Raw genomic sequence first — 25,969 nt, 5'->3', positions numbered from 1 at the left:
AGGAAACAAGAAGAAATTGCCCTTGCAAAAAGTGAGGCGTGGCTGCTGGCCGGGAGACAAGACCAACACAGCTTCGGGTAAGTTTCTGATGAAGTAACCAAGCAACAGTTAGAATCTAGCTCGCATATGTCTCTGTTTTCTTTTTAAATGAGAAGTTCTTGAGGGTCTGGGACATCTTTTTCCTGTTCAAAAGATAGAAGGGCCGGGCGCAGTGGCTCAGGCCTGTAATCCTAGCACTCTGGGACACCAAGGTGGGAGGATTGTTTGAGCTCAGGAGTTGGAGACCAGCCTGAGCAAGAGCGAGACCCCGTCTCTACTAAAAAAATAGAAAGAAATCATATGGACAGCTAAAAATTATGTATAGAGAGAAAAATTAGCCGGGCATGGTGGCGCATGCCTGTGGTCCCAGCTACTCGGGAGGCTGAGGTAGTAGGATTGCTTGAATCCAGGAGTCTGAGGTTGCTGTGAGCTAGGCTGACGCCATGGCACTCACTCTAGCCCAGGCAACAGAGCGAGACTCTGTCTCAAAAAAAAAAAAAAAAGAAGAAGATAGAAGGATGTTAGTTTTCTTGCAAATGTGCTGGGGAGATTATTTTGTGTGGTTTAGTCCATTTATGTGAAAAACTTTAAAAAATGTGTTTACTTTTTTCTGATTATAAATCTAATGCATGGAGAAATCTAAAATATCACAGAAGTATGTCATGTAAAGAGTAGAAAGTCCCTTTAATCACCTCCATGCCCTCGGTGCTAACCACTGATAAAAGTCAGTGATCACAACTGCGGCTTTCTTTTATGTTACTAACAAATATACAAAAGTAGGATCATGATGTAACACTGGGTTTTGTATTTTTTCTTTTTTTTGAGACGAAGTGTCGCTCTGTCACCCGGGCTAGAGTGCTATGGCGTCAGCCTAAGTCACTGCAACCTCAAACTCCCGGGATCAAGTGATCCTCCTGCCTCGGCCTCCTGAGTAGCTGGGACTACAGGCGCGCCCCGGCATGCCCGGCTCATTTTTCTATTTTTAATAGAGATGGGGTCTGACTCTTGCTCATGCTGGTCTCGAACTCCTAAGCTCAAGTGATCCTCCCACCTCAGTCTCCCAGAGTGCTAGGATTAAGGTGTGAGCCACCTCACCGGGCCCAACACGGGTTTTTAACATTCTTTTTTTATTCTCAAGTCCAAAGGATCCATCAGTCAAAACAATTGCTTCTTAAATTTATTAACTTCATCCAAAATAATTAAATCCTATGGGGTGAGACAATAGTCACAATTCTCTTTTGCAAATTGGTTTTTAACATTTGCCTTTCAAGGCAGAGAGGGTATCCCAAGCCAAAAAAAAAAAAAAAAAAAAATGGAGGCAAAAGACAATGGATTGTGGAGTGGGGAGCTTTTTGCTTAGGAACATTTTAGAGAATGTGTTGTGGGTTAAGACATCCTAACTCGTTACGAATGCATCAGACTCCATCTAGGTGGGCCACACGGGCTCACAACCCTGTGGATCCACAATAAATGTTCTGATTTTTAACTGAAGACTATTGGACCGTATGCACCCGCATAAAAACTACCTGGTCTGGTCCGGAGTGCAGTGGTGTTTACAACTAATTGACCACAACCAGTTACAGATTCCTTTGTTCCTTCTCCACTCCCACTGCTTCACTTGACCAGCCTTAAAAAAAAAAAAAAAAAAAAAAAAAAAAAAACTACCTGAAGCAAGGTTTCCGGAGGAGGTGACTGTGATGTGGGCCAGGATGTCATGGACTTGGATAGGAGTGGGCGGGGAGGCAGGGCCAAGAGCTGCGGGTGGGGGTGGGGTTGGGGGTGCTGGAGCCAGTGGATTCCGACAGGACTGGGAGATCATTTCCCGGACCCTCTTGAACACCCAGCTGAGGAGTCTGAGTTTTATGTGAAAGGCAGTAGGAGCCTGTACTACCTACTATAAGGGGTGCAGAGGTGTCGAAGTTTGGGCCAGGTTTGGAGTAGGAAAGCCCGAAACAGGGAGACTCCATGTGATAATCCCAGTGGCCAGTAATAGAACTGCAAATAGCAGCCAGGTGGGAGGCAGTAGAACCAGAAGGGAGTCTGAGACAGGGGAGAAAAGGGATGAGGGAAACAAAGGACACTTTCATCTTTTTTTTTTTTTTTAATTAAAAAAATTTTTTTAGAGACAAGGTCTTGCTTTGTTACCCAGGCTGGAGTGCAATGGCATCGTCATAGCTCACTGCAGACTCGAACTCCTAGGTGATCCTCCAGCCTCAGCCTCCCAAGTAGCTGGGACTACAAGCATGCGCCACCACACTCAGTTAATTTTTAAGTTTTTTTGTAGAGATGGCAATCACTATGTTGCCCAGGCTGGTTTTGAACTCTTGGCCTCAAATGATCCTCCTATCTCGGCCTCCCAAAGCACTGGGATTACAGGCTGAGACTGAGCCTTTATTTACTTCTGATTTGAACAACATGCGTGTATAGTAAATAGAGAAAAAATTAAGAAGCAGGCTTTATAATCCCACCATTCAGGAATAATAATTACGAACATTTTGAATATTGTGTTTGAGGATGAGGAGAATGGGCTCCATATTTTCATCAGAGTAGAATAATATACTATCCAACCAGCAGCTGCATCAAATCAGCTTTCTGGCAAACTGGGTGAATTCAGCAGTTACTAGCGAGAGAGCTCCTAAAACTGTGTTTTCCCTGTTTGCCCTAAACTTCCAACCTGGTGCTCTGTCAGTGATTTTAATAAACCTTATTTTGAGAAAGTGCACCGTTTGGGTAGATGCTTTGCTTGCCAATTCCAGAAATGCGGTCTGGTTCTATCATGGCCTTGCCTACTTTTGCCCACCGGTGCGCTGGCTGTAGGGAAGAGGCAGGGAATTCTAAAATCTGGAAACTCAAATATTCCCTTTTCTTACCTTAACCTCTCAGCATTCCAGTTCTGCCATCCTGGCTGGACTCCTGGGTGCTGAGCTCCTCCTGTCTTATTTCGGCTTCCTCGGGTGCCATGGTTACTAATCATCTGAACAGCTTTCTCACTCTTGCCTTTGATTCCCTGTCAGCCAGGCCCTGACTCTTACTCACCTAGCCAAACCAAAAACCAGGATGAATGTTTCCCTGCATCTTGGCTGTCACACTTACTCTCAGTGCTGGTAGAGGGAACCACTGAAGATAGAAATCACTGCCACAACAGATGTGCCTTCTCCAGGCTCAGCGGGGTGCTCATTGCCAGCCACCAGTACTTTCCCTTGGTCTCTTGTTCCCCATAATTCCAAATGACATCCTTATTCTACCCATCCTCTTTCCTCCAGTCTCAGGAGATGAATGGGATTCCCTCCTCAAGTCTAAGGCCAGGCGCAGTGGCTCATGCCTGTAATCCTAGCTCTCTGGGAGGCTGAGGTGGGAGGATCGCTTGAACTCAGGAGTTCAAGACCAGCCTGGGCAAGAGTGAGAGCCTGTCTCTACTAAAAATAGAAAAATTAGCCGGGCATGGTGGTGCATGCCTGTAGTCCCAGCTACTTGGGAGGCTGAGGCAGGAGGATTGCTTAAGCCCAGGAGTTTAGGTTGCTGTGAGCTAGGCTGACGCCATGGCACTCTAGCCTGGGTGACAGAGTGAGACTCTGTCTCCAAAAAAAAAAAAAAAGTAAGTCTAACTTCTCCATCTCTGCCAGATGACTCAGCCGTTCTCACACTTTCTTTAGAAGACTGCTCCACCGACCACCACATGGTTCTATATTTTGAATCTCTCACTCCCTACTGATGAATAAAACTTTTGTTGGTCTATTCCCCAACCCTGAACTCCCTTCCAGTTATCATCCAATTGTTCTCTCTCCATCAGAACCAAACATTTGTGTTTTTTTGTTTATTTGTTTGTTTTTAGTTGTCTTGACTCCATGGCTGCCTCCACTCTGTTGGTTTCTCAGTCTCTGGGTTCCGGACCTTAACAGTTCTTGAAGAGTATTGGTCACATTTTCTAGAATGTGTCTTGATCTGGATTCAGTTGATCTTTCCTCTTGATTAGACTGCTATGGATTTGGGGGAAGAATACCACCACAGAGATGAAGTAGCCTTGTCATTACATCATACATATCAGCGGGACTTGTCACTGGTGATGTTAACCTTGTCTGTTTGGTTAAGGTGGCGTCCGCCAGTTCCTGCACTGTAAAAATTACCATTTCCCTCTTCCACATCCTGTTATTTAGAAGCAAGTCACCAAGGCCAGCCTACACAATCAAGAAAAGTATCACCCATTAATTTTAGCATTTATTATCAACGATGTTTAAAATAATCTATCAGGTGATAATTCAGTTAGGTCTTCCTTCACTTTTGTTGAAAACAACTGAGAATCAATTGGAAAATCGAAATATCTACATATTTCCAATCGTTGTCTGGTGCCCCAGACGCTCCTGCACCATGAGCCAGCACATCACAGTGAGATGAGACCCAGGATCAGAGGGAGATAACGCTGCCTTCCTTTCCTAAGGTGGGAGAACAGTGTATCCATAGGCAACTGTTTAGGAAATAGGATCGATCTAAACATTGATTTCCTGAAAACCATCCTGGCCGGAACACTGCTAGAAGTTTGTATTCTGGAGTTTGGATCCCACTCCAGGGACTTGTCAGGATTTTCCCCTTAGTCCACAGTCGTGTGGACGACTTCCTTTCGCTAAGAACCAACCTTCTTCCAACTCCAAGTCCCCAGCACCTGGCTCGGGACTCGGGGGCTCCAGGGTCCTGCCCTCACGGCAGGGATCAGCTCGCAGCTTCCCGCGCACACCGCTTCCCACCTGCCCCCCCGGGTCCCGCCCGCGCCCCACCCGGCCTGCCCGGCTCGGCCCCTCCGGGTTCCCATCTGGGAAGGCCCTCCGGGACTGTGCCCCAGGTGGCAGGCCACTCGCGGGAGACAGATGACATCTAGGCGGGACATTCAGGGAGGACAGGGGTGCACGTCCCTGCGGCGCTGCGTGCGCAGCCCGCGCTCTCCAGGCGCCTCATCTGCGGGAGACGAACAAGTCTTAGCCACGAAAATGCGCAGCGTTCGTCCCTGAAACGAAGTAAGTCCTCGAGGAAACCCAGCTAACAAGCCGCCCTCGCCTTCCCCGCGCGCTGCCGTGGCCTTAAAGCGGGCCCCGAGCGCGTCTTGCTCAGGCAGGCAGCGGGCCCACCGCAGGCCTTTCCTGTTTGAAGACTACAGCACCCGGCAGCAGCTCGCGCGAGACCGAGATAGTATTCTCGCGAGAAGTCCGAGGGCGACAGTGATGGCGGCGGCGGGAAGCGGCCCCGGCCCCGGAGCAGTTGCCGGCCCCGGCCCAGGAGCGGCCGCAAATGCAACCGCTGCAGAAGAGGGGGAGACGAAGCCGGTGGCGGCGGTAGCAACCGCTCCGGCCGGAGAGGGGACATCGGCTGCTCCGGCAGCTGAGCCCAGTTCCGGAGAGGCTGAAAGCGGGTAAGAGGTCCTGCGGCCCAAGGAGAGCACCGAAGGGAGGCCCGCCCCTCTTGGAATCCCGCGGCTCTTGGGAGCCCTCCTGCCGCCCCTGAGAACCTGCCTAGGCCCTGCCGCCAACGGCTCGCCCTGCCCCCGCTGCGATGGTAAACGCACCCACACCTGGCCCATCCCTCTGAACCGTGTCTCAGATCGCGCCCCTTCTGCACCTTTCACGGTCGGTGAGAGCCCCAAGGCTCTTGTCCTGTTTCCTGCCCTTGCACCCTGGTAGGGAGCTGGTAGCTCACTCTTCTAGCAGGAACCTTCCAAATATACCAGAAAAACCACTTTGCAGTGCCAGACTGGAGGAAGTAATGGTCCCTCTGAAAACCGAGCGGGAGAGCTGCATCTCTGTGAACCTCTCGCAGGACCTACTCTAACCCACGCAGACGTGTCTGTAAGGGCTGATTTGTGCTTCTCTGTGCTCCTTGGGCCTGCGTCTGTCTTGGCCACATTCTTCCTGCTGTCTTGACGGTAACCCTAGGCAGAGCTGTATTTTGAGCATCATCTTTGGAAACGGGCATTTTGAGGTTTGTTTCTCTTGAAGATTCTTACTCGGGTGCTTTCATTATCTCATAGGGATGCAAACTTGGTTGACGTAGGTGGTGGTTTGGAGACAGAATCCTCTAATGGAAAAGATACGCTAGTAAGTATTCTTTTGAGATATTTGCAAGGCAAGATAGGATTTATTTTTACATTTTTAAGCGACTTAAAAATACATTCAAGTCAACTGATTTGATTCTCTAATTGCTCTGTGGACACAGGAAGGTGCTGGGGATACTTCAGAGGTGATGGATACTCAGGCTGGCTCAGTGGATGAAGAGAATGGCCGACAGCTAGGAGAGGTGGAGCTGCAGTGTGGGATATGTACCAAATGGTTCACAGCAGACACCTTTGGCATAGATACCTCGTGAGTATTTTTCATAGGCTTGTAAGAATTGTTTTGTAAAATCTCAACATGTTGAACAGTTGAATGGTTAGTTTGTTGGCAAAGTAAATATATAGTTATTTCCTGTGTCTCCTAACCCCTATTCAGTGAATACAACGTTAAATTAGCAATTGTTTTAATTCCCTTAGCATGTTTTCTACTTACTGGGGGCACAGCCCTAACAGGTACAATGATGGGTATTGTCTGTCCCTGCTTTTGGTCTTACAACCTGGTTTGAGACATAACCATGCAATTACAAAGCATTTTGTCAACAAATTTGAGACAATATAATTTAAACCTTATATTGGGTGTTTTGGGTTTTTCAGAAAGGGTTGATGTGTACGGTGGACAAAGCTTGTTGTCAAAAATTTGAGATGACCATCCTTGTTTTCTTTTCTCATTGCTTCTAACTCACTTCTTTAAGTATCCTGTGCTCTCTCCTCAACTAAACCTATTTCCAGTCATGTGTCTCTAGCAAATAAAAATCATATTATGACTGAGAATGAAAGCCTTCTTATTATAGGGATTTGGTCAACAGCTAGCAGGTGAGCATTAGTGACTCACTAGCTATCGGAATAACTGTACTGCTGGCTCTCTGAAAGATTCCTTGTGGTCCGTATTATACTAATAAATTTAGATAACACTATCTTCAAAATAGGGCTGTATTATTCTGAAATTAATCCCCCTTGAGTGGGGTTATGAAGAAATACCTTTTGTAAGTTATTGTATACTTTAAAGTTAAAAAGTTAAAGTGTATTTTAGAAATGCTTATGTCTCAATTAACATGTGACTTGTGACTATGGAAAGAGTGTTTTAAAAAGAAAGAAAAATACTGAAGGATCAGAAAGAATTGATCTTTGTGGAAAGATCAGTGGGAAAAACACGATAGCTAACCAAGATGATAGATCACTTAGGCCTAAAATCAGGCCATTTAGGCCAAGAAGAATTCGTTGGTATAGACAGAGCTTAGGAAAGGAAATTTGCTGGAGAGATAACTGGGGGAAAATCTAGTAAAGATTTGAACCAGAGTTCAAAGTTTTGGTAGCTTTGAAGAGACCAGTTTGTACCTGCATTTGAGAAGTTATGCCCAAAGCCCAGTTAGGTGGGATGGATTATCTTTTATAACCGAGGTAGAGAATGTAACTAGCAGGATATGAAAAAGGCTCCTCCGAACACCTGTTTGTATCTGAGTTAAAATAACTATATACCTAGCTATCTTTAGTATGAGACTTTGCCTTCTGTAAATGAGTTTATCACAACAGGCTGTTTAACAGAAAGGGTTTTAGAGAGAAGTGAAGGTAAAGAAACTTACTCTTAACATTCTTAATGTTTCTTAATTCTTTGAGTGATGGTGATAGATGTAAACAGCACATACTTGGGAACCTTGTCCTTGAGGACACCCTAAGCTAGTTTGAGCAGAGTCCAAGATAAACCTGACTTTGTTTTGATTTCTTCTCTTCCAGCTTAAGCCATTTATGCTAAAGGTCTTTTGTTCTTCTGTTACTTTCTCTTTGAAAGACTAAGTCTCCCTAAGCTTAGATTCACCACCACAATTCCCTTGTCTAATATGTTGGTTCCTCTGTGTCTACTGTCTCTGCCATATTCAATCTTCCCCTCCACTGGCTCCTTTTTCTCTGCCTTCAATCAGGCAGGTCTTCTCCTGCCCGCAAACTCCCCTCTTAGTAAGAGATTTTCTCTTTGTGATATAACCAGTCTTACTGGTTAGAGCTCCTCATTCTGCCTGCTCCCCCTTCATCTAATCAGTCCCCGAGCTTTACCAATTCTTCTTGTATAGCTGCTTGTCCTTTCCGTTTAGGTCAGGCCTTTTTTTTTTACCTTCTGCTGGAGCTGCTACAAAAGCCTCTATGTATATTCACTTTTTCTAATCTCTTCCTTCTTCAGACCTATCCTGTCACTTAATTTGTCCCTTTCTTTTCAAGGAGTTCATATTACCCACAGAAAAACATCCAGTTCCATCTGGCACGCAAGGCCTTCTTGTATTTTTATCGTATCTCCAACAAATCCTCTGTCCTGAACAAACTTGTTGACACAAGTTTCTGCTCCCCACCCTCAGCCTGCACTTTCTCATCTCTGCGCATAGTTCACCTGTCCAGAAAAACCCACTCATCTTTCCAAATCCAGTGCATAACTGGTCTTCTTGAAAATCTTCCCTAACTCATAAATCTGAAGTTTCTACTTGGGTCCTTTGAACTCTTACGGACTAATTGTCTTCTGCAGGATTCACCTGGTCATGAGGCAAGTAATGTTTTGTCACTGTGTTGTCTTCTTGGATACTTATTTGCATTTTCAATTCATCTTTTCATGTGTTTTGTCTGCTCTTTCCAACATTATTGGCACCCTAAACAGATGAGTCTTAGATTACTCTGTCTTTCGTAGCTGGCTTGGTGTACTTTTTTTAAGTGCTCAAAAAATAAACTAACCTGGACAGGGTGCTAGTGAGAACCTTACAAGTGCTGAATTGTCTACTGTGGTGGATAATGTCTTATTAATTTTTTATGATAGAAAAATCCCAGTATTTGTAAAAACACAAACCTTGTTTTGGTTTTGATGACCTTTTTACGTTTTAAGAGTGCATTAACATACTAACATTTTTTCTAAATTTCACTGAGAGGAAAGGATTCCTGTTGATTTATGTCTCATACAGAAGCATGTGTTCAGAAGTGCACTAATTTCTACAATTTGGCTGTTTAACAGATCCTGTCTACCGTTCATGACCAACTACAGTTTTCATTGCAATGTGTGCCATCATAGTGGGAATACCTATTTCCTCCGGAAGCAAGCAAGTAAGACCAACCTCTGCAGTATTTCAAGATAATTATTTGCTGGAAAAGAAAAGAGATCTGGGCTTAGCAGAATCAGGAGACCTTTGCCTAGTAGCTGGTAGAAGTTAAGTTGGGGTTTAGCTCTGAATAGCTATTGCCTATTTCAAATCAAGTGATCCCTCCACTTTTTGCTGCTATTGTTATTTTGTGGACCATCTTGTTGAATATTCTCTTGGTGATAGATTATATAGTACTACAGATAACTTTTTCTTCCTTTTGTTTTTGATAGACCTGAAGGAAATGTGCCTTAGTGCTTTGGCCAACCTAACATGGCAGTCCCGAACACAGGATGAACATCCAAAAACCATGTTCTCCAAAGATAAGGTAGAGATGGAATCAATGTAGTTGCAATTATGCCGAGGAATCAGGTAGAACTTCTAAATATACTCTTAAGTACTTTCTCTCCAATTTTTATGAATATATGACTGGATTCAGTGGTTACTTTGTTCTTATCTCGTGTGACTTATTAATTTCCTAGTTATGTGTCACTTGGCTTAGCTATTAGTGGTATGAATCCTTAAATAGTGTTGGTTGGCTTTACAGAAGCAAACAACTGTCTATCCCACAATAATCAGGTCTGAGGTGAACCTTCTCAGCCCAGTGTAGCCATTTTTATAGAGGCCTATTACAGATTTTGTCAGGGAGAAAGGGAGTCAGTTTCCTTTTGTTATAAAAAAGAAGTTACCCTTTTTCATTAAACTGGAAAACCACACGCATAAAATCAGGATTAAAAACTAGGTGATTAGCCCATCCGTGAGTCTTTCCCACTGTGATTTCTCGTAAGAAATAGAAAAAGTAAGTACATTTTTAAATGGAATTTATGTTGTGACCTAGTATGCAGTTGTACTAATCTGCTTTCATTTAAAACTGAAACAAAAGTTTCACAAAACAATGTTAACCCTCTAATGTTCCCTCTGCACTGCTATGTTTTCTATTATACTTTAGTCAAGCCAGTTTTGACCTACAAATTGATTGTGACGTACAGTTTGAAAAACACTGGTGTGAGGTGTGTTGTGAAACCGATGTCTGGATCAGATTGGAAAGTGCCTTGTGTACTAAACACAAGTTTGCACTTAATGTTGTAAGCTGGAGCAGTCAGCAGAGGTCCCCTCTCCCCTTTTGTCCATATTAAAAGGGCTTTAAATAGGGGAGTGTTGTGATTAGATTTTTTTCTTAGTTCCTTTTTTTTCCCTAATTATTTTGAGATTTTCAAACCTGCAGAGAAATTCAGTTAGTGCAATGAATATCTGTTTGTTCTTTGCCTGGATTTGCCAGTTGTTAATATTTTGCTACATTGCTTTATCTCCCCACGTCTGTATTTTTCCACCAAACTGTGTGAGACTAACTTAAAGGAAAATTGCTACATTGTGACAAAGTCACAATGTAAACTCCTTTTTTAATCCAGAAACAGTTCCTTTATTTTACCTTTTTTAAAATTTGTTTTTAATTTTTTTTTGGTTTGCTATGACATTTAAGATTTTGAAGAGCCTAGAGAATAGTTTGGCATGTGTTCTTTAATTTGCATTTATCTGATTGTTTCCTCATGATTAGGTTCAGGTTAAACATTTTTGGTGAGACTATTACATAGATAATGTGTGTGTTTTTCCGTGTATCACATCAGGAGATGTAAGATATTGGTTTGTTTTATATTGGTGGTCCCAGATTTGACTGCTTGGTTAAGGAGGAGGTATCTACTAGATTTTTCCATCGTAAAGCGAACTTTATCTTTGGGATTATTAAGCAATCTGTAGGATGGTACACTGAGATTGGGTGAATTCCTTGTTCTCTTACCCTCAACCAGTGGTTTTAGCCACCACTGATTATCTGAACCTGAATCAGTTAAGAGGGTAATGGTTGTAAAGCAGAATACATTCATTGGTTGTAATTCTTTTGTAAAGAAGAGCTTTCCCTCATCCTCTCTTTTTCTTTTTACTATCACTGTGGATTTGTGGAGGTTTTTTTTTTTTGTTTTTTTTTTTGAGACAGAGTCTCACTGTGCTTGTTGCCCGGGCCAGAGTGAGTGCCGTGGCATCAGCCTAGCTCACAGCAACCTCAAACTCCTAGGCTTAAGCGATCCTCCTGCCTCAGCCTCCCGAGTAGCTGGGACTACAGGCATGCACCACCATGCCCGGCTATTTTTTTCTATATATATTTTTTAGTTGGCCAGATAATTTCTTTCTATTTTTAGTAGAGACGGGGGTCTCACTCTTGCTGAGGCTGGTCTCGAACTCCTGACCTCGAGCAATCCACCCGCCTCGGCCTCCCAGAGTGCTAGGATTACAGGCGTGAGCCACCATGCCCGACGGATTTGTGGAGTTTTAAAAAAGTTTTTTTGAGACAGAGTCTCCCTCTCTCACCCAGGCTAGAGTGCAGTGGCGTCATCATAGCTCACTGCAACCTCAAACTCCTGGGCCCAAGTGATCCCCCTGCCTTGGCCTCCCAGCATGCCAGGATTACAGGAGTGGGCCACTACACCGCCCCAGAGTTCCATTTTAGTCATAGGAAGTTTGAGGTGTCTTTAGGATGTTGTGAATTTTTTAAAAGCAATGTATTATATAGTATGTCCCCATCAGTTTTTGAAGTCTTCCTTACTTTCTGGAACAAGAAAATATTCCAGGGTTCCCTTGTATTTTTCCGTGATTCAACCCTGGCTCTTTCAGTAAAGATTTGTTTTCATGGAGCTAACTCTTGTGGTAGTAGACTTTGAAAGATGATCTAGGATGGGGGAAATTTGATGCCAGAAGATCTAGGTTAGACATTGTTTCAATCACGCAAGCAAGAACTGACAAGGGCCACCATCAAAGCAGTGGAGGTGGAAAGGAGGAGGGCTGATGAGTGTGAAATTTCTGACATTTTAAAATTCATTTGGTGACAGTTTAGATGTAAAGATTGTGAGAGAAGAATCAAGGATGACTCTATGGCGTCTAGCTTAGATTCTGGGGGATCAGTATAAATTTGTAAAGTAGATTTATGGGGTGAGTGTTCTGGGTTTTTTTGTTTGTCTCACTTCTGGGCTCAAGCGATCCTTCTGCCTCATTCTCCCGAGTAGCTGGTACTACAGGCTCTCACCATGATGCTTGGCTAATTTTTCTACTTTCAGTTAGAGACGGGGTCTTGCTCTTGCTGAGGCTGGTCTCGAACTCCTGGGCTCAAGCGATCCTCCCACCTCGAACTTCTGGAGTGCTAGGATTACAGGCATGAGCCACTGCGCCTGGCCCAGAGTTCTGTTTTAGTCACGGGAAGTTTGAGGTGCCTTTAGGCTGTCCAGATGGAGATATCTGAAGTAGGTAGAAATAGGAGCTCAGGGAGGGATTTGGGGTCTTCCAGTTGACAACCAAGGGAATATGGCAGAGCTTTTCCCTCCAACGGGATTGTAAGCCTTATGTGGCTAAGATTTGTATATATTTTTTTAAAATCCTCATAATCTATATATTTGCATGCAATTAAGTATTCAATGGTTAAAACACTAAATGTTGATTTTTCTCTTAATTCTAACAAGATCTTTCAAAATGCTACTGTCTTTGTCAGCATAACTTTGAAAGCAAATATAAAAGTCTTAATACATTCATTTTATTTTAAAAATCAGGATATTATACCATTTATTGATAAATACTGGGAGTGCATGACAACCAGACAGAGACCTGGGAAAATGACTTGGCCAAATAACATTGTTAAAACAATGGTAAGTAGACTAAAATTGATTAGATTTGACACTTAGAAAACCAGTGTTCTTTGTAAGACTTAAATTCTGTTTAGTCTGACTGGAAAATAATGTGATGACTAAGAAAATGAGGACAACTTAATATAAAATCTTTTTTTTTTGGCATGGTATGGGGAGATGGTCTCACACCATTGCCTGGGCTTGAGTGCAGTGGCATCATCATCATAGCTCACAGCAACCTCAAACTCCTGGGCTCAAGCGATCCTCCCACCTCAGCCTCCCAACTAGCTGGGACTACAGGTGTGTGCCACCATGCCTGGCCAATTTTTTATTTTTTGTAAAGACTGGGTCTTGCTATGTTGCTCAGGCTGGTCTCATACTTCTGGGCTCAAGAGATGCTCTCTCCTCAGCCTCCCAAACTTCTGGGATTATAGACATGAGCCACTGCACCTGGCCAGTATTAAATCTGAGTATGAGAGAGCTAATTGTAAATTTTAATGTTTTCACACTAAATCAGTTGCATGTTGTCTTAAGTGAACATCACCTACACTCACGGTACTTTTATGCACTAAAAACTTAGTCCACTATACTTTTTTTTCCCACTGCATTTTTGCAAGTGTAATTTTATATTGAAATTGGAGACCATTTTTGAATTTTTTTTGTTTAAAAAAAACCTTGTTCTAAACATTATTGTCCTTAGAGTACCTGGGGAGAAGTCGACAGTAAGCTGTTCACAGTGCTTATCTCTGGAGTGGAAGGGTAGGTGAGGATCATGAAAGACTTTGGCTTTTTTTATGTTTCTCTGTTGTTTGAATTTTTTTGATGGTCATGTATTTTCTAATCAGAGAGGAAAACAATACTGTCCTTTTTGGAGACTTATACTTAGGAATCGACTCCCCTGCCCCTCATTTTAATTAACTTCCCAAGTCTAACAAGAGCAATTGACTTTGGGAATTGTGGAATTGGTAGTTGATCATCCATTCTGTGCTTTTTTTTCTTTTGTATAGACCAGGTCTTGCTATGTTGTCCAGGCTGGTCTCAAATTCTTGGCCTCAAGTGATCCTCTTGCTTCAGCCTCCCAAAGTTCTAGGATTATAGTCATGAGCCACCACACCTGGCCCATTCTGTACTTCTAAGTGTAAAATTTTATTAACACTAAAATGCTGTTTCCTTTTAGAGTAAAGAACGAGATGTGTTCTTGGTAAAGGAACACCCTGATCCTGGGAGTAAAGACCCAGAAGAAGATTACCCCAAATTCGGACTTTTAGATCAGGTACGTTAGTCTGCTTTATGTTCCCTGTCTGGAGTTTAAGCCTCTTGAGGACAGGAAATCAGGTTTTATTTCCATTTGCATGTTTGCCACATACCATACTGCTATTACATGCCCGGGACATAGTGGACTCCAAATAAATGGTTGCCGATACTTGTGGAAAGAGTCCTCACCTTTAACCAGGAAACAAATGAGTGTATTAGTTCTGGCTTTTCCCCAAAATGTTACAGCTTTGTGCAAATCACTTTTATTTTTTTTTTTTACCTTTAGTTTCCTCATTTGTGATGTATAAAAATGCCATTCCACATTCTTTCTAATCTTCCTGTTATCTCAAATTTTGCTCCTAAGAATATTCTTTGTTGTGAAGAAGAATTTGTGTTGCGTATCTTAACAGAACAGGAAAAAGAAAATTTCGACTCTGTTCAACAACAGGGTTCCCATTGGCAACTCACAAAGTCAAGTCTTCAGCTGTGCCTTAAAATGTTTGATGTGCTAGCTTTGAAAATTCAGGATTACACATAGAAATTCAGATTTCTGTCTCTTTTATTTTTTTATTTTTATTTTTTTGAGATAGTCTCACTCTGTTGCCCAGGCTAGAGTGCCCTGGTGTCGGCCTAGCTCACAGCAACCTCAAACTCCTGGGCTCAAGCAATCCTCCTGCCTCAGTCTCCCGAGTAGCTGGGACTACAGGCATGCGCCACCATGCCCGGCTAATTTTTTCTGTATATATTTTGAGTTGTCCATATAATTTCTTTCTATTTTTAGTAGAGACGGGTCTCACTCTTGCTCAGGCTGGTCTCGAACTCCTGAGCTCAAACGATCCACCCGCCTCGGCCTCCCAGAGTGCTAGGATTACAGGCGTGAGCCACTGCGCTCGGCCAGATTTCTGTCTCTTTTAAAATGTGAAGGTCTGAATACACCGGGCCTGAATTGCCAGGGGTGCTGAGTACCTGGGGTGTAGGTACTCTAGTGTGCCACGCACCCTCTACTACCTCCAGCCAGGTCGGTTGGTTGGTTGGTTGTTTGGTTGATTGCCATTCATCGCCGTCCTTAAACCACTCTGATCCTTAGACTGGGCCTGCCTCACGTGCCAGCAAGGATACTTCTGACCCCCGAAGCATCCAAGTTTGGGATCCTTTTAGGATTGTCAGTTTCAGTTCCCATTCTATTAGAATTTCTCCTGGTTTACGAGCATTGCCAGACTGACTCATTTACATAGCCTCCTTTTTTAATTGGGTATTTTTCCTTCCAGGATCTTAGTAACATTGGTCCTGCTTATGACAACCAAAAACAAAGCAGTGCAGTGTCTACCAGTGGGAATCTAAATGGTAAGTATTTAAATATGTCATTTACATAGCTTAAATGTTTTTAAGTTATTGAATCCAGATGTACCTAGAGTTGGGCATTCTTTGAGTTGACCCTTAACCTGGGTATTTACTAAGATGTTTTAAAGTCCAAACTCAATTTTTAGGAGCTAGCCAAGGATTTGGCAGATGGTAATGGAGGCGAACTTTTTGTCATTTTACAACACAATTTGGTCTTGAGTGAGACATATTTAGCATAAAACAAGGTACAATTTTAACGTCAGATTGACTGTGTTTATATTAGACTCTCCTTCTATATTCTCATAACTAACATTTAATTTAGAAAGAATCAGTTGCTCTCCACTCTTTTTCCATAATTCAGCTGTTACTTAACAAATGAAATTCCTATGCCCACCATCTACTTTTTCTTGCCCTGAAACTTCAGCTTATTCATATGACAGCATTTCTATATTGATCACCTGCTGCAGCATGTTTTTCTGTTTATTAACTTATCTATCAGGGGAATACCCTTCTTTACTAATGGCAATATGAGGGTTGGGGTAGCTGGGAGCTAGTTAGCTGTTCATCTGACACATGGCATCATTAACTTGTCTTTTGGAGTGGTAGCATCTTAAATATCTAATCATTTCCACTGTTATTAATATTCTAAGATGGGTTGGAAATAACTAAGCGTGTTGTTTTATCTTTTTACACCGTATTTTCCCCTTTTCATTGTTAAAATTTGACAAATACATGGTGCCACTTCTGTTCTTACAGGTGGAGCCACTTTTGGAGGTGAATTCCTCCTCTGTCTTCTTTCAGCCTCTCAGACTTAAGTATTTTGTGGTTTGGAAAATGCTTTTTGCTGAGTTGTGGTAGAAGCTAAAACTAAATGATTTTAAAACCTTGTGAAAATGGTGGCAATAGCACTTAATATGAAACAGTAGTTCAGTTTAATGTTAGTAATTAAAAGCTTATGTGTTGTCATATTCTGCTTAACACGGCCAGCAGTCCCCTTAATACTGCTTGTTCGGTTCAAGATGGATCTAAAACTTTTCTCTTAAAATAATTAAAATGCAAATGACAATAAAAAACATAATTTTTGATTATGGTAACTCTGAAAGAAGAGATAATGACATTGCAGCAGTTTAACATTAAAACCTGTATGAGAAATAGGAATACCATCTGATGTGTTCACAAGGACATTCTGCGTAAATCTGGTCCTGTGTATGTGGAATATGACCTACCCTCAATGTCTTGATCCTTTTTATTGCAGCAGAACTGCTGATAATTTACAAGCTTGCCTCAAATTAAGATATAGTTCTCTATGCAGTTGTTTACATAAAGGTGTTTTCCTGCAGTTCAGGGACATTTTTTGGAAGGGGGGAAAAAAACTAATTGAGACAAATGATACAACTGGACAAAAATTTCAAAAGTTACTATTTCATAAATACACAAGGTAATATCCCTTGTGGCCTTAGTATGTAGCTATATTTTTTATATAAAATAGAAAATTGTCTATTGATATTAATTGTTCTTAATTCCACAAGCTGGGTTAGTCTAACCTAATTTTATGCGTTGAAATGATCTTAATAAATGTTGCATTGACAAATGGGTATGGGACTAAAAATTACCTGCTAAATTTAAAGCCACCTTTCTTGTGTTCTGTACAACCACTGTGGATATCTAGCACCACTGGAGAGAAACACCTTTTTAGTACTTCTGTTTCTGTTTTCCATGTTTGATGTATTCTGTCTTGTTGGGTATTCAAGTTAAGTGCTTTAGCAGATATTGTGCCTTTATGGAATACATTGTGCAAGTTCAAGCAAGTGAACATCGACTTAGAGTGAGGATAGTCTCTCTTTATGGATGTTTGTATTAATTTGGGTGAAAAAAACTATATCCATGCAATTGTTTTCATTCTTTTTAGCTGTGGGTGTTTGGAATCTGAATGAGTGAAAATGCATTTGTGTCACACCCTCAGAAAGTATACTAGTAGCTGCAGCTGTTTAAGAAAGGAAGGCTGAAAATGTGAACACAGGTATCATCATTGCTAGATTGATTTCAGCTCCCTGCCAGAACCCAGTGTTCTTGGCTGTGAGACACTCAGCAGATTCTTTCAGAACCAGGGTGAAATCCAATATGCTTTCGAGCAGGAAATCCTCCTGTGGTGTCACACAAATGCACATTGGGTGTGTTGGTCCCCATGGAATTTCAGCATCCACCTGGGGCTTCCATCTGGCTCATTGAAAGTAATCTGCCTTCTCTTCAAAGGGGGAATTGCAGCAGGAAGCAGTGGAAAAGGAAGAGGAGCTAAGCGCAAACAGCAGGATGGAGGGACCACAGGGACCACCAAGAAGGCCAGGAGGTGGGAAGAATCCCCTCTATTTGAGTATTATTTGGTGCTAGTAAAGTCCGCTAGAGGGCAGAGAGCCGCATCCTTCATTAGCTCCAGTGTCTGAGGATAAAAAGCCTGTCCATTGCTCCCAAACCTTGAGCACTTTGAGGGGCAAAGTAACCCTAGACTAAGTATCCTATTTTATGAACTTGCTCTTATAAAAACAGACCTCAGGGTAGCACTGTCTGGGGCTAAGCCTGGGAAATAAAAGTTCTGTTAAGGCATCTTGAGAAAGGATACATGGGGGAAGGGAGTGAAATCAGTACTGAATGTTAGATCTCCTCCCTCTCATGCCTGTGCCCTTCCCTTTGTCTAATACTGAGATGATGACATCCAGGTCACTTCTTGAGACTAGCAACAGATAGTAAATGCTCCTAGCTCTGAGTTTCTGATCGTTAGTTTATGATAATAAATATATTAAAGGAAATCACTCTGAATTACCTTCATCCACCATCTCCCTATCTCCCCTATGATGTATTGGCTTGGTTTTATAGACACCAGTTAATGCTTAAAGACCATGGGGAAGATCCCTGCAGACAAACAACTTATCCAAAACTGCTTTGCTAATCCTTTTCATTTCCCTGTTTTGCCTGCAGAGGGCAGAATGATCTATTTGAGTAATAAAGTATTTGCTGTGAAGTTGCCTGTGTTCCAGCTGAAATCTAATAAACCAGAGGCCTTTCTTACACAATTAAATGCAGATGAGCTAGAGGGGGTTTTAGTTTCTTGATTTTATTTTTTCCTTTCTGCAGTGACCCTTTGTTTTCTGCTCAGCGCCTTCCCCCTCATGGCTACCCCTTGGAACACCCGTTTAACAAAGACGGCTACCGGTACATTCTAGCTGAGCCTGATCCCCACGCCCCCGACCCCGAGAAGCTTGAACTTGACTGCTGGGCAGGAAAACCTATTCCTGGAGACCTCTACCGAGCCTGCTTGTACGAACGGGTTTTGTTAGCCCTGCATGATCGAGGTAGGTCAGGTATTAAAGGTCATGTGGGTGCAGGGTTGCTTTGAGCTGCTGCCATCAGCTTTGTCAGTCTAGGATTAGACATACGTCTCGGTCTCTCACCACTGCCCCACCCTTCCCTGGGCACGGCCAGAATGTGCCAGAAATAATTTCCTTCTCTGTCTTTTCCTATAAGCTCTAGCCATTTTATATACATATGTATGTTTTTTTTAAAGTTCTATTTTGAGTTAATTTTAAACTTACAGTAAAGTTGAAAAAAAGAGTTTCCCCTCACTAATCTTCTCCTAATGGTAACATCTTACACAACTGTACTATCACAGTTATCAAAGCTAGGAAATTAACACTGGTAAATACTGTTATCAAAACTTAAAGACCTTAAATTTCACCAGTTTTTCCACTAATGCCTTTTCTTCTAGGATCTTATGTTACTTTTAGTTATTTCTCCTTAGTCTGTTGCAGCCTTGAACATCTTAACAGTTCCTCAGCCATAGCCTGTCTTTCGTGACCATAATACCTTTTAAGTGTTTTAATTGGTTATTTTGTCAAATGTTCCTTAGTGAGAGTTTGCTTATCTCATGTTTTCTCATGGTTAGACTGAGGTTATGCAGTTTGTGGAAGAATAACACAGAAATGATTTCTTCTCATTGCATCATCTCATAGGGTTCATGACGTCAGTAGGTCTTATTGATGGTTACTTTGACCATGACCATTTGGTTAAGGGATCCTCCCAGCCCAGCCTCCCGAGTTGCTGGGACTGCAGGTGTGTACTGCTATGCCCAGCTATTTGGTTTTTTTTTAGACAGGGTCTTGCTGTGTTGCCCAGGCTTGTCTCAAACTTTGCTTCAGCTGATCCTCTTGCCTGGGCCTTGAGTAGCTGGGATTACAGGCAAAGAACCACCTGCCTGGCTTTTAATCACATTTAAGAAAAACTAGATGATCTAGCAGTTTTCTTCCTTTTTCTTCCTCCTTTGTTGATATCTTGTGTCAAGATTTTTAAACTCCTGAACTAATACTTCAAACACTTGACCTGATATTTGTTTTTTTTTTTTTTTGAGACAGAGTCTCGCTTTGTTGCCCGGGCTAGAGTGAGTGCCGTGGCGTCAGCCTTGCTCACAGCAACCTCAAACTCCTGGGCTTAAGCGATCCTCCTGCCTCAGCCTCCTGAGTAGCTGGGACTACAGGCATGTGCCACCATGTCCGGCTAATTTTTTTTTCTATATATATTTTAGTTGGCCAGATAATTTCTTTCTATTTTTAGTAGAGACGGGGTCTCACTCTTGCTGGTCTCGAACTCCTGACCTCAAGCGATCCACCCGCCTCGGCCTCCCAGAGTGCTAGGATTATAGGCGTGAGCCACCCGCGCCCGGCCTTGACCTGATATTTGTGATTCTTTGTTTGTTTGTTTGTTTGGGGGGGGGTTGTTTGTTTTTTTAAGAGAGTCTCTTTCTGTCACCCAGGCTAGAGTGCAGTGGCTCAATCATAGCTCACAGCAACCTCAAACTCCTGGGCTCAAGCGATCTTCCTGCCTCGGGCTCCCGAGTAGCTAGGACTACAGGCTTGGGATTTTTTTGTTTGTTTTTCTGGAGTGTAAGGGCCCCATGCTTTTGTGGCAGTTGTCTCCAAGAATCTCAGTAATTGTAGGCCTCGGTTTTAATGTCCGTCACTGCAGCTCCCCAGTTAAAGATCTCTGATGACCGGCTGACTGTGGTTGGAGAGAAAGGTTACTCTATGGTGCGGGCCTCTCATGGGGTACGGAAAGGTGCCTGGTACTTTGAAATCACTGTGGATGAAATGCCGCCAGACACCGCTGCCAGACTGGGTTGGTCCCAGCCCTTAGGTAAGCTGGGGCCATAATGGGGACATCACAGCACATAGGGAGGTATACGCCATCTGTCTAAGGCTTCAAGACTGTCAGGTTTATCAGATTGTGGGCATAAAATTCAGTTTCTTAGGGTTTAGCTGGTTTGCCATTCCTGGAATATTTTTGTAATTCTTTGCTTATAAGAAACAGTTTGTAAGCATCTTCACAAGATTGACAAAAAATACAAAATAAAAAGAAGGAAAATATTTTTCCTTCAGCAAAGCAGAATTGACTTGTAGTCGTGACTTCCTATATATCTTTTTGTTGGGACAGGTAACCTTCAAGCTCCCTTAGGTTATGATAAGTTTAGCTATTCTTGGCGGAGCAAAAAGGGAACCAAGTTCCATCAGTCCATTGGCAAACACTACTCTTCTGGCTATGGACAAGGGGACGTCCTGGGGTTTTATATTAACCTTCCTGAAGACACAGAGACCGCCAAGTCATTGCCTGACACTTACAAAGATAAGGTAAGTTTATCGTTCCCCCCTCCCCCAACCTGGGGCAGCCAATGCTTGCTGCGGCCTGTGTGTTGTCTTGTGATGCCAACCCCAGTTCACATGTCTCCCTGACATTTGATTAGAAATATTTTCGGATGTAACAAGGTTGAAAGGATTTAAGAGCTGAATACTCATCACCTAGATTCTACCATTAACATGTCTTTCATTCATTCTTCACCTGTCTTTTTTTTTTTTTAATGTACTACAGAGGAAATGGTAGACATCAGTGCACTCCTCCCTGAGTACTGTGGGGTACATATCATTAGCTACAGTTCAACCGTGTTTAGTTTTTTCTTTGCTATAAAATTTTACAGAATGAAATATACACATTGAGGGTACGTTCACTGAGTTTTGAGTTTGACCGACAGGGTTGAGATGCAGACGCTCGCCATCCCCTGAGGACGGCTCCTCAAGCCCCTGGCCAGTCAGTCCCCGCCCCCGCCCCACAGAGGCAAATCATGGTTTTAACTTTTTTCCTACCATATTTTAGTTTTTACCTGCTTTTGGACTTACTATAAACGGAATCACGAAATTATGTAGTCTTTTGTCTCTGGGTTTTGTTATTCGGCATAATGCTTTTGAGGTTCTCATCCCTTTTGCTGCGTATATCTGTAGTTTCTTTTCACCATGGAGTAGTAGTCCACTGTATGAATGTACCACAGTATTTATCCATTTTCCCGTGAGTGGACACTTGGGCTGTTTGGGGTTTGGGGCTGTTGTGAGTAAGGTGATATGGAGCATTCCTGTGTAAGTCTTTTGTAAACATGTTTTTATTTCTCTTGGGTCAGTACATAAAATGGAATTTGGGGGACATAGGGTAGTTAAATATTTAGTTTTATAAGAAATTACCAAACTACGTTCCCACCAACAATATGAGAGTTTTAGTTGCTAACATTTATTATTGTCTGTCAACTTAATTTTAGCCTTTCTGATGGGTACGTAGTAGTATCTCATTGTGGGTTAAAGTAGCATTTCTTTGACTAATGATATTGAGCATTTTTTTCATGGGCTTATTGGCCATTCATCTATCTTTTGGGAAGTTTCTCTTCAAATATTTGCCTATTTTTTAATTGGGTTAAAGTCAGACCAGTGTATTATTAAGGGAAATCATTTCTTCCTACTGTCTCATAGCCTGACATAGATTATGCTAAATGTCAGAACATTCTCTTTTATTCAATTTCTGCATGGCAGAGTATGGAATGAAAATGCAAGGGCAGATCCTGGCCTGTCAGGAACAGTTGTGCTAATGTTTCAAATGGAACCCCAGGGTGAGTTGTTCCACACACTGCCCACTTCCTCACCCGGCCTCCCCGTCAGTTCCTGTCTGCCTTGTCCACCAGTCAACTCTGAGATGTCCTAAACCCAAACAGTTCCCATAGTGCTATGGACAAAGGGGTAGACACAAAAGATCCAGCTCTTACCTAGGAGGGGGATTATATAGCCTGGAATAGGGCAAGTCAACAATGGCCAAAGCCAGGATTTTTAAGGAGGCATCGACAGGAACATTAAGATTAACATCTGAATTCAAATCCAGAAAAAAATGCTACTAGGGGAAAATAAAGTCTTAGCTGGTGCTCTAAAAATGCCCATAAGATAAGGTTGGGGAATGACCCTCCAGGCATGAGCTCCAAGAACACAGCAGGAGCTTTGGGTGATATAGTCTGGGCCTGCTGAGCGGAAGTCCTGGGGCTGCCCAGCAAGCAGCCCGTCTTGCAGCCATCTGTCTCAGTCTACAGTGACAGTCCTTCCGCTCCATCCGGGAGTGTGTTGGAGTTGTCCTTACAGCTCTTCAGATTGAGGACGTGCTTAGCAAACTGACTCTTCTGACTGGATGGGGTGGGGAAGGCACCTGGATGGTTGTTGGAGAGACTTCAGGGGACAGACTTAGGTCTTTGGCTGCTGACTGGTGTTGTCGCCGGGAGCTCCTAGTTCGTGATTTGACCACAGTGGCCAGCTCCCTCGGAGCCTCCCGACAGCACAGGTACTCACTCATTTTAGCCAAAGACCCTGCCTGTTCCATAGCGGGCTGTCTTACAGCCATCCAGCGGGGCGGGGTGGGGCGACGCAGGGAGTGGGGTCATGAGGGCCTTGTGTACAACCTTGAAAGGACTACAAGTGTTTCACAGATCTAGCAGGTAGAAGTGGAAATTCTTGCCCACTAAGGAATGGGGATGCTGGCCTTCATTGAGAAATGGGACCTCAGAGTCACAAATGGCATCCAGAGCTTTCATCCTGTATAGATAGTTGTAGCAATTTTGACTTCTCTGGGTTTCCAGCTGGAGCATTCTGGCATCATCATCTGCAAGGGCAAGGGGCTGGGGTTCATCCTTGATATCCTGAAGCCTGGATAGTCAGATAGCCATCTCTTTCGAGTCCTTGGGGGCCTTGTATCCCACAGGGACATGAGATCCCCTTGAAGATTTCATTGCAAAGTGCATGATTTGCCTCTTCGAGAAAATAAATGGCAGTACCAACAGGCTCCGGTAGGCCATCACCTACCTGACGCTTTCCCCAGACAGCCAGGTGCCGTCGGGGCCTCCCTACCTCGCACAGAACTGCTCAGGTTTGCCCTGCGGCCCTGCTCATCAGCCCGGGCTCCCAGGCCATTTCCTTACTGGGGAGGACCAAGCCAGACCGGCCTGAAAACAGGGCGGATGGGCTGTTCACTTCTTAATGTTGTCTTCTGATGAACCCTAGTATTAATTCTTGGGAAATCTAATTTATTAAATTTTTCTTTTGTAGTTACTGTTTTCTGTGAATTAAAAACCTTTGGCCATACCTAAGTCATGAAGGTATTCTCCCATGTTTTCCTTTGAAAACATTATGGTTTTAGCTTTTACATTTAGGTCTCTGGTCCACCTTAAATTTTTGTGTATGGTATGGAGGTCAAGGTTAATTTTTTTTCAATGTGGTTACCCAGTTATGCTAGCACCATTTGTTAAATTCTCCCCCTTTTCCACTGGATTTCTTTGATACTTACAGTAGAAATCAAATGACCATATAAGTAGAGGTTTGCTTCTGAGCTCTGTATTCCAGCTGTTGTCTTTTGTGCCAGTGTCTTGATTATAGTAGCTTTAAAGTAAGTCTTTAAATTGGGTAGTAGAAGTCCTTTAAGTTCTGATAAGCAGCCTGGCCAAGATCTCGTTTGCATTGATTGTATCACACTGTGGGCTCTCATCTCGCATCTTGCCATCTAGAACTCCTAAGTGTGTAGCACACTAATGTCTGGTTTACAGAACATGGAGGTCTGCAGTTGCCTCAAAGGGTGTACTATAGGAATTTTCTTAATTATTTACTTTTTCATTTATATTATAAAAATTTGTTTTTAATTAATTAATTAATTAGAGACAGAGTCTCCCTCTGTTGCCCAGGCTAGAGTGCTGTGGCGTCAGCCTAGCTCACAGTAAACCTCAAACTCCTGGGTTCAAGCGATCCTCCTGCCTCAGCCTCCCGAGTAGCTGGGACTACAGGCATGCACCACCATGCCTGGCTAATTTCTTCTACATGTTTTTAGTTGGCCAGCTAATTTCTTTCTATTTTTAGTAGAGACGGGATCTCGCTCTTGCTGAGGCTGGTCTTGAACTCTTGGGCTCAAATGATCCTCCTGCCTCAGCCTCCCAGAGTGCTAGGATTGCGGGCGTGAGCCACCGCACCCGGCCTGTTTTTAATTTAAATACACAATTTGTTAGTAACGTGTCCCTGCAACAGAGTACTATGGATCTGTCCAAAAGCTCCATATATATTGATATAAAATGATCTCTAATGTAATATTGTTGAGTGAAAACCTCAAGATACAAAACAAAATTTATGGTATGTCACCACTTAATATGACTTTTTTTGCTTGTTTCTTTGTATGTTTATCTGGTGTATATCTTTTATGTATTTTTTTTTTTTTTAAGTTTGAAGTTACTATATGTCTGGGTCTCTGGAAGGATACCAGGACACTGGAACAGAGCTTGCTTTTTGCAGGGGAAGCTGGGGTTGAGGGACAGAGAGAGGGAGAGACTCCAACTTTTATGTTTGTGTATCTTGTGAATTTTTTTTTACCATGCTTAATACATGTATGTGCTAAGAAATTAAAATTCTAAAAACTAATGTCATATGTTTATCTGGGAGTAAATAGTTAAATAGACTCTTGGGAACCAGCAAGAATAGGTGGCCCAGAGACCACATGTGGGAGAAACAGTGGCCCTCAAAATGTTTTTATAGAAAAAGGGATTTCCGGCTCAGTAAACTTGTCATTTCTTTTACTGAGATTATTGGGAAATGTATGCATTAATTTAGCCCCTTTCATGGGTATTTTTGTTGTGGTGAGCCTGTGTATGTGTTTATGTGTATGTATTTCCTGACAGATTTTTTTACTGAGTCTTTTTTTGAAAATGTTTAACAAGCTGTGCCATCTGGTATTTTTAAAGAAGCACATAGTAGTTCAAAATTTAGCAAAACTAAATCACAGAGTTTTGCTTTCTGTTGTAGAGCACAAGGGCTCAGCGCTGTTTGTATGAGTCTGGCTTTTTTATCCCCCCATGATGATGTAGCTGATACTTCATGTGCCTGTTTGGTTTTTTTTTCCTTTCTCGGTTTTCAAGGCTTTGATAAAGTTCAAGAGTTACTTGTATTTTGAGGAAAAAGACTTTGTGGATAAAGCAGAGAAGAGCCTAAAGCAGACTCCCCATAGTGAGGTGAGTCATGGTCTTAAACACATCAGAATTATAAGGCCTTAAAGACTAGGACCCGCAGCTTAATCATAAAATTGAGGAAAATGCG

At 42.7% G+C, this 25,969-nt stretch overlaps 1 protein-coding gene and 1 pseudogene across 9 annotated transcripts in view; one reads left to right on the top strand and one right to left on the bottom strand.

Moving 5' to 3' along the window:
• ASH2L (ASH2 like, histone lysine methyltransferase complex subunit) overlaps positions 1 to 25,969 on the top strand; it is a 56,384-nt gene continuing 30,415 nt past the window's right edge. For 3 of the 9 annotated variants that reach the window (XM_045535893.1, XM_045535890.1, XM_045535894.1), the window contains exons 1-14: positions 5,232 to 5,437; positions 6,053 to 6,119; positions 6,238 to 6,383; positions 9,117 to 9,205; positions 9,474 to 9,568; positions 12,831 to 12,926; positions 14,083 to 14,178; positions 15,428 to 15,503; positions 16,257 to 16,274; positions 17,754 to 17,847; positions 18,630 to 18,847; positions 20,514 to 20,681; positions 20,979 to 21,172; positions 25,792 to 25,884. In XM_045535893.1, coding sequence (XP_045391849.1) covers positions 5,250 to 5,437; positions 6,053 to 6,119; positions 6,238 to 6,383; positions 9,117 to 9,205; positions 9,474 to 9,568; positions 12,831 to 12,926; positions 14,083 to 14,178; positions 15,428 to 15,503; positions 16,257 to 16,274; positions 17,754 to 17,847; positions 18,630 to 18,847; positions 20,514 to 20,681; positions 20,979 to 21,172; positions 25,792 to 25,884 — 1,638 coding nt within the window. In that variant the 5' untranslated portion in view covers positions 5,232 to 5,249. Of the gene's footprint in view, positions 78 to 5,198; positions 5,438 to 5,460; positions 5,581 to 5,615; positions 5,948 to 6,052; positions 6,120 to 6,237; positions 6,384 to 9,116; positions 9,206 to 9,473; positions 9,569 to 12,830; positions 12,927 to 14,082; positions 14,179 to 15,427; positions 15,504 to 16,256; positions 16,275 to 17,753; positions 17,848 to 18,629; positions 18,848 to 20,513; positions 20,682 to 20,978; positions 21,173 to 25,791; positions 25,885 to 25,969 lie in introns of those variants that run through there. The other 6 variants (XM_045535892.1, XM_045535895.1, XM_045535898.1 and 3 more) reach the window with 5 other exon arrangements.
• LOC123626708 lies at positions 22,933 to 23,718 on the bottom strand (annotated as a pseudogene).

The sequence above is a fragment of the Lemur catta genome, chromosome 22 (genome assembly GCF_020740605.2).
Source record: "Lemur catta isolate mLemCat1 chromosome 22, mLemCat1.pri, whole genome shotgun sequence".
Lineage (NCBI taxonomy): Eukaryota > Metazoa > Chordata > Mammalia > Primates > Lemuridae > Lemur > Lemur catta.
The sequence above is the reverse complement of the archived record's forward strand: the minus strand, read 5'-3'. Positions and strand labels throughout refer to the sequence as shown.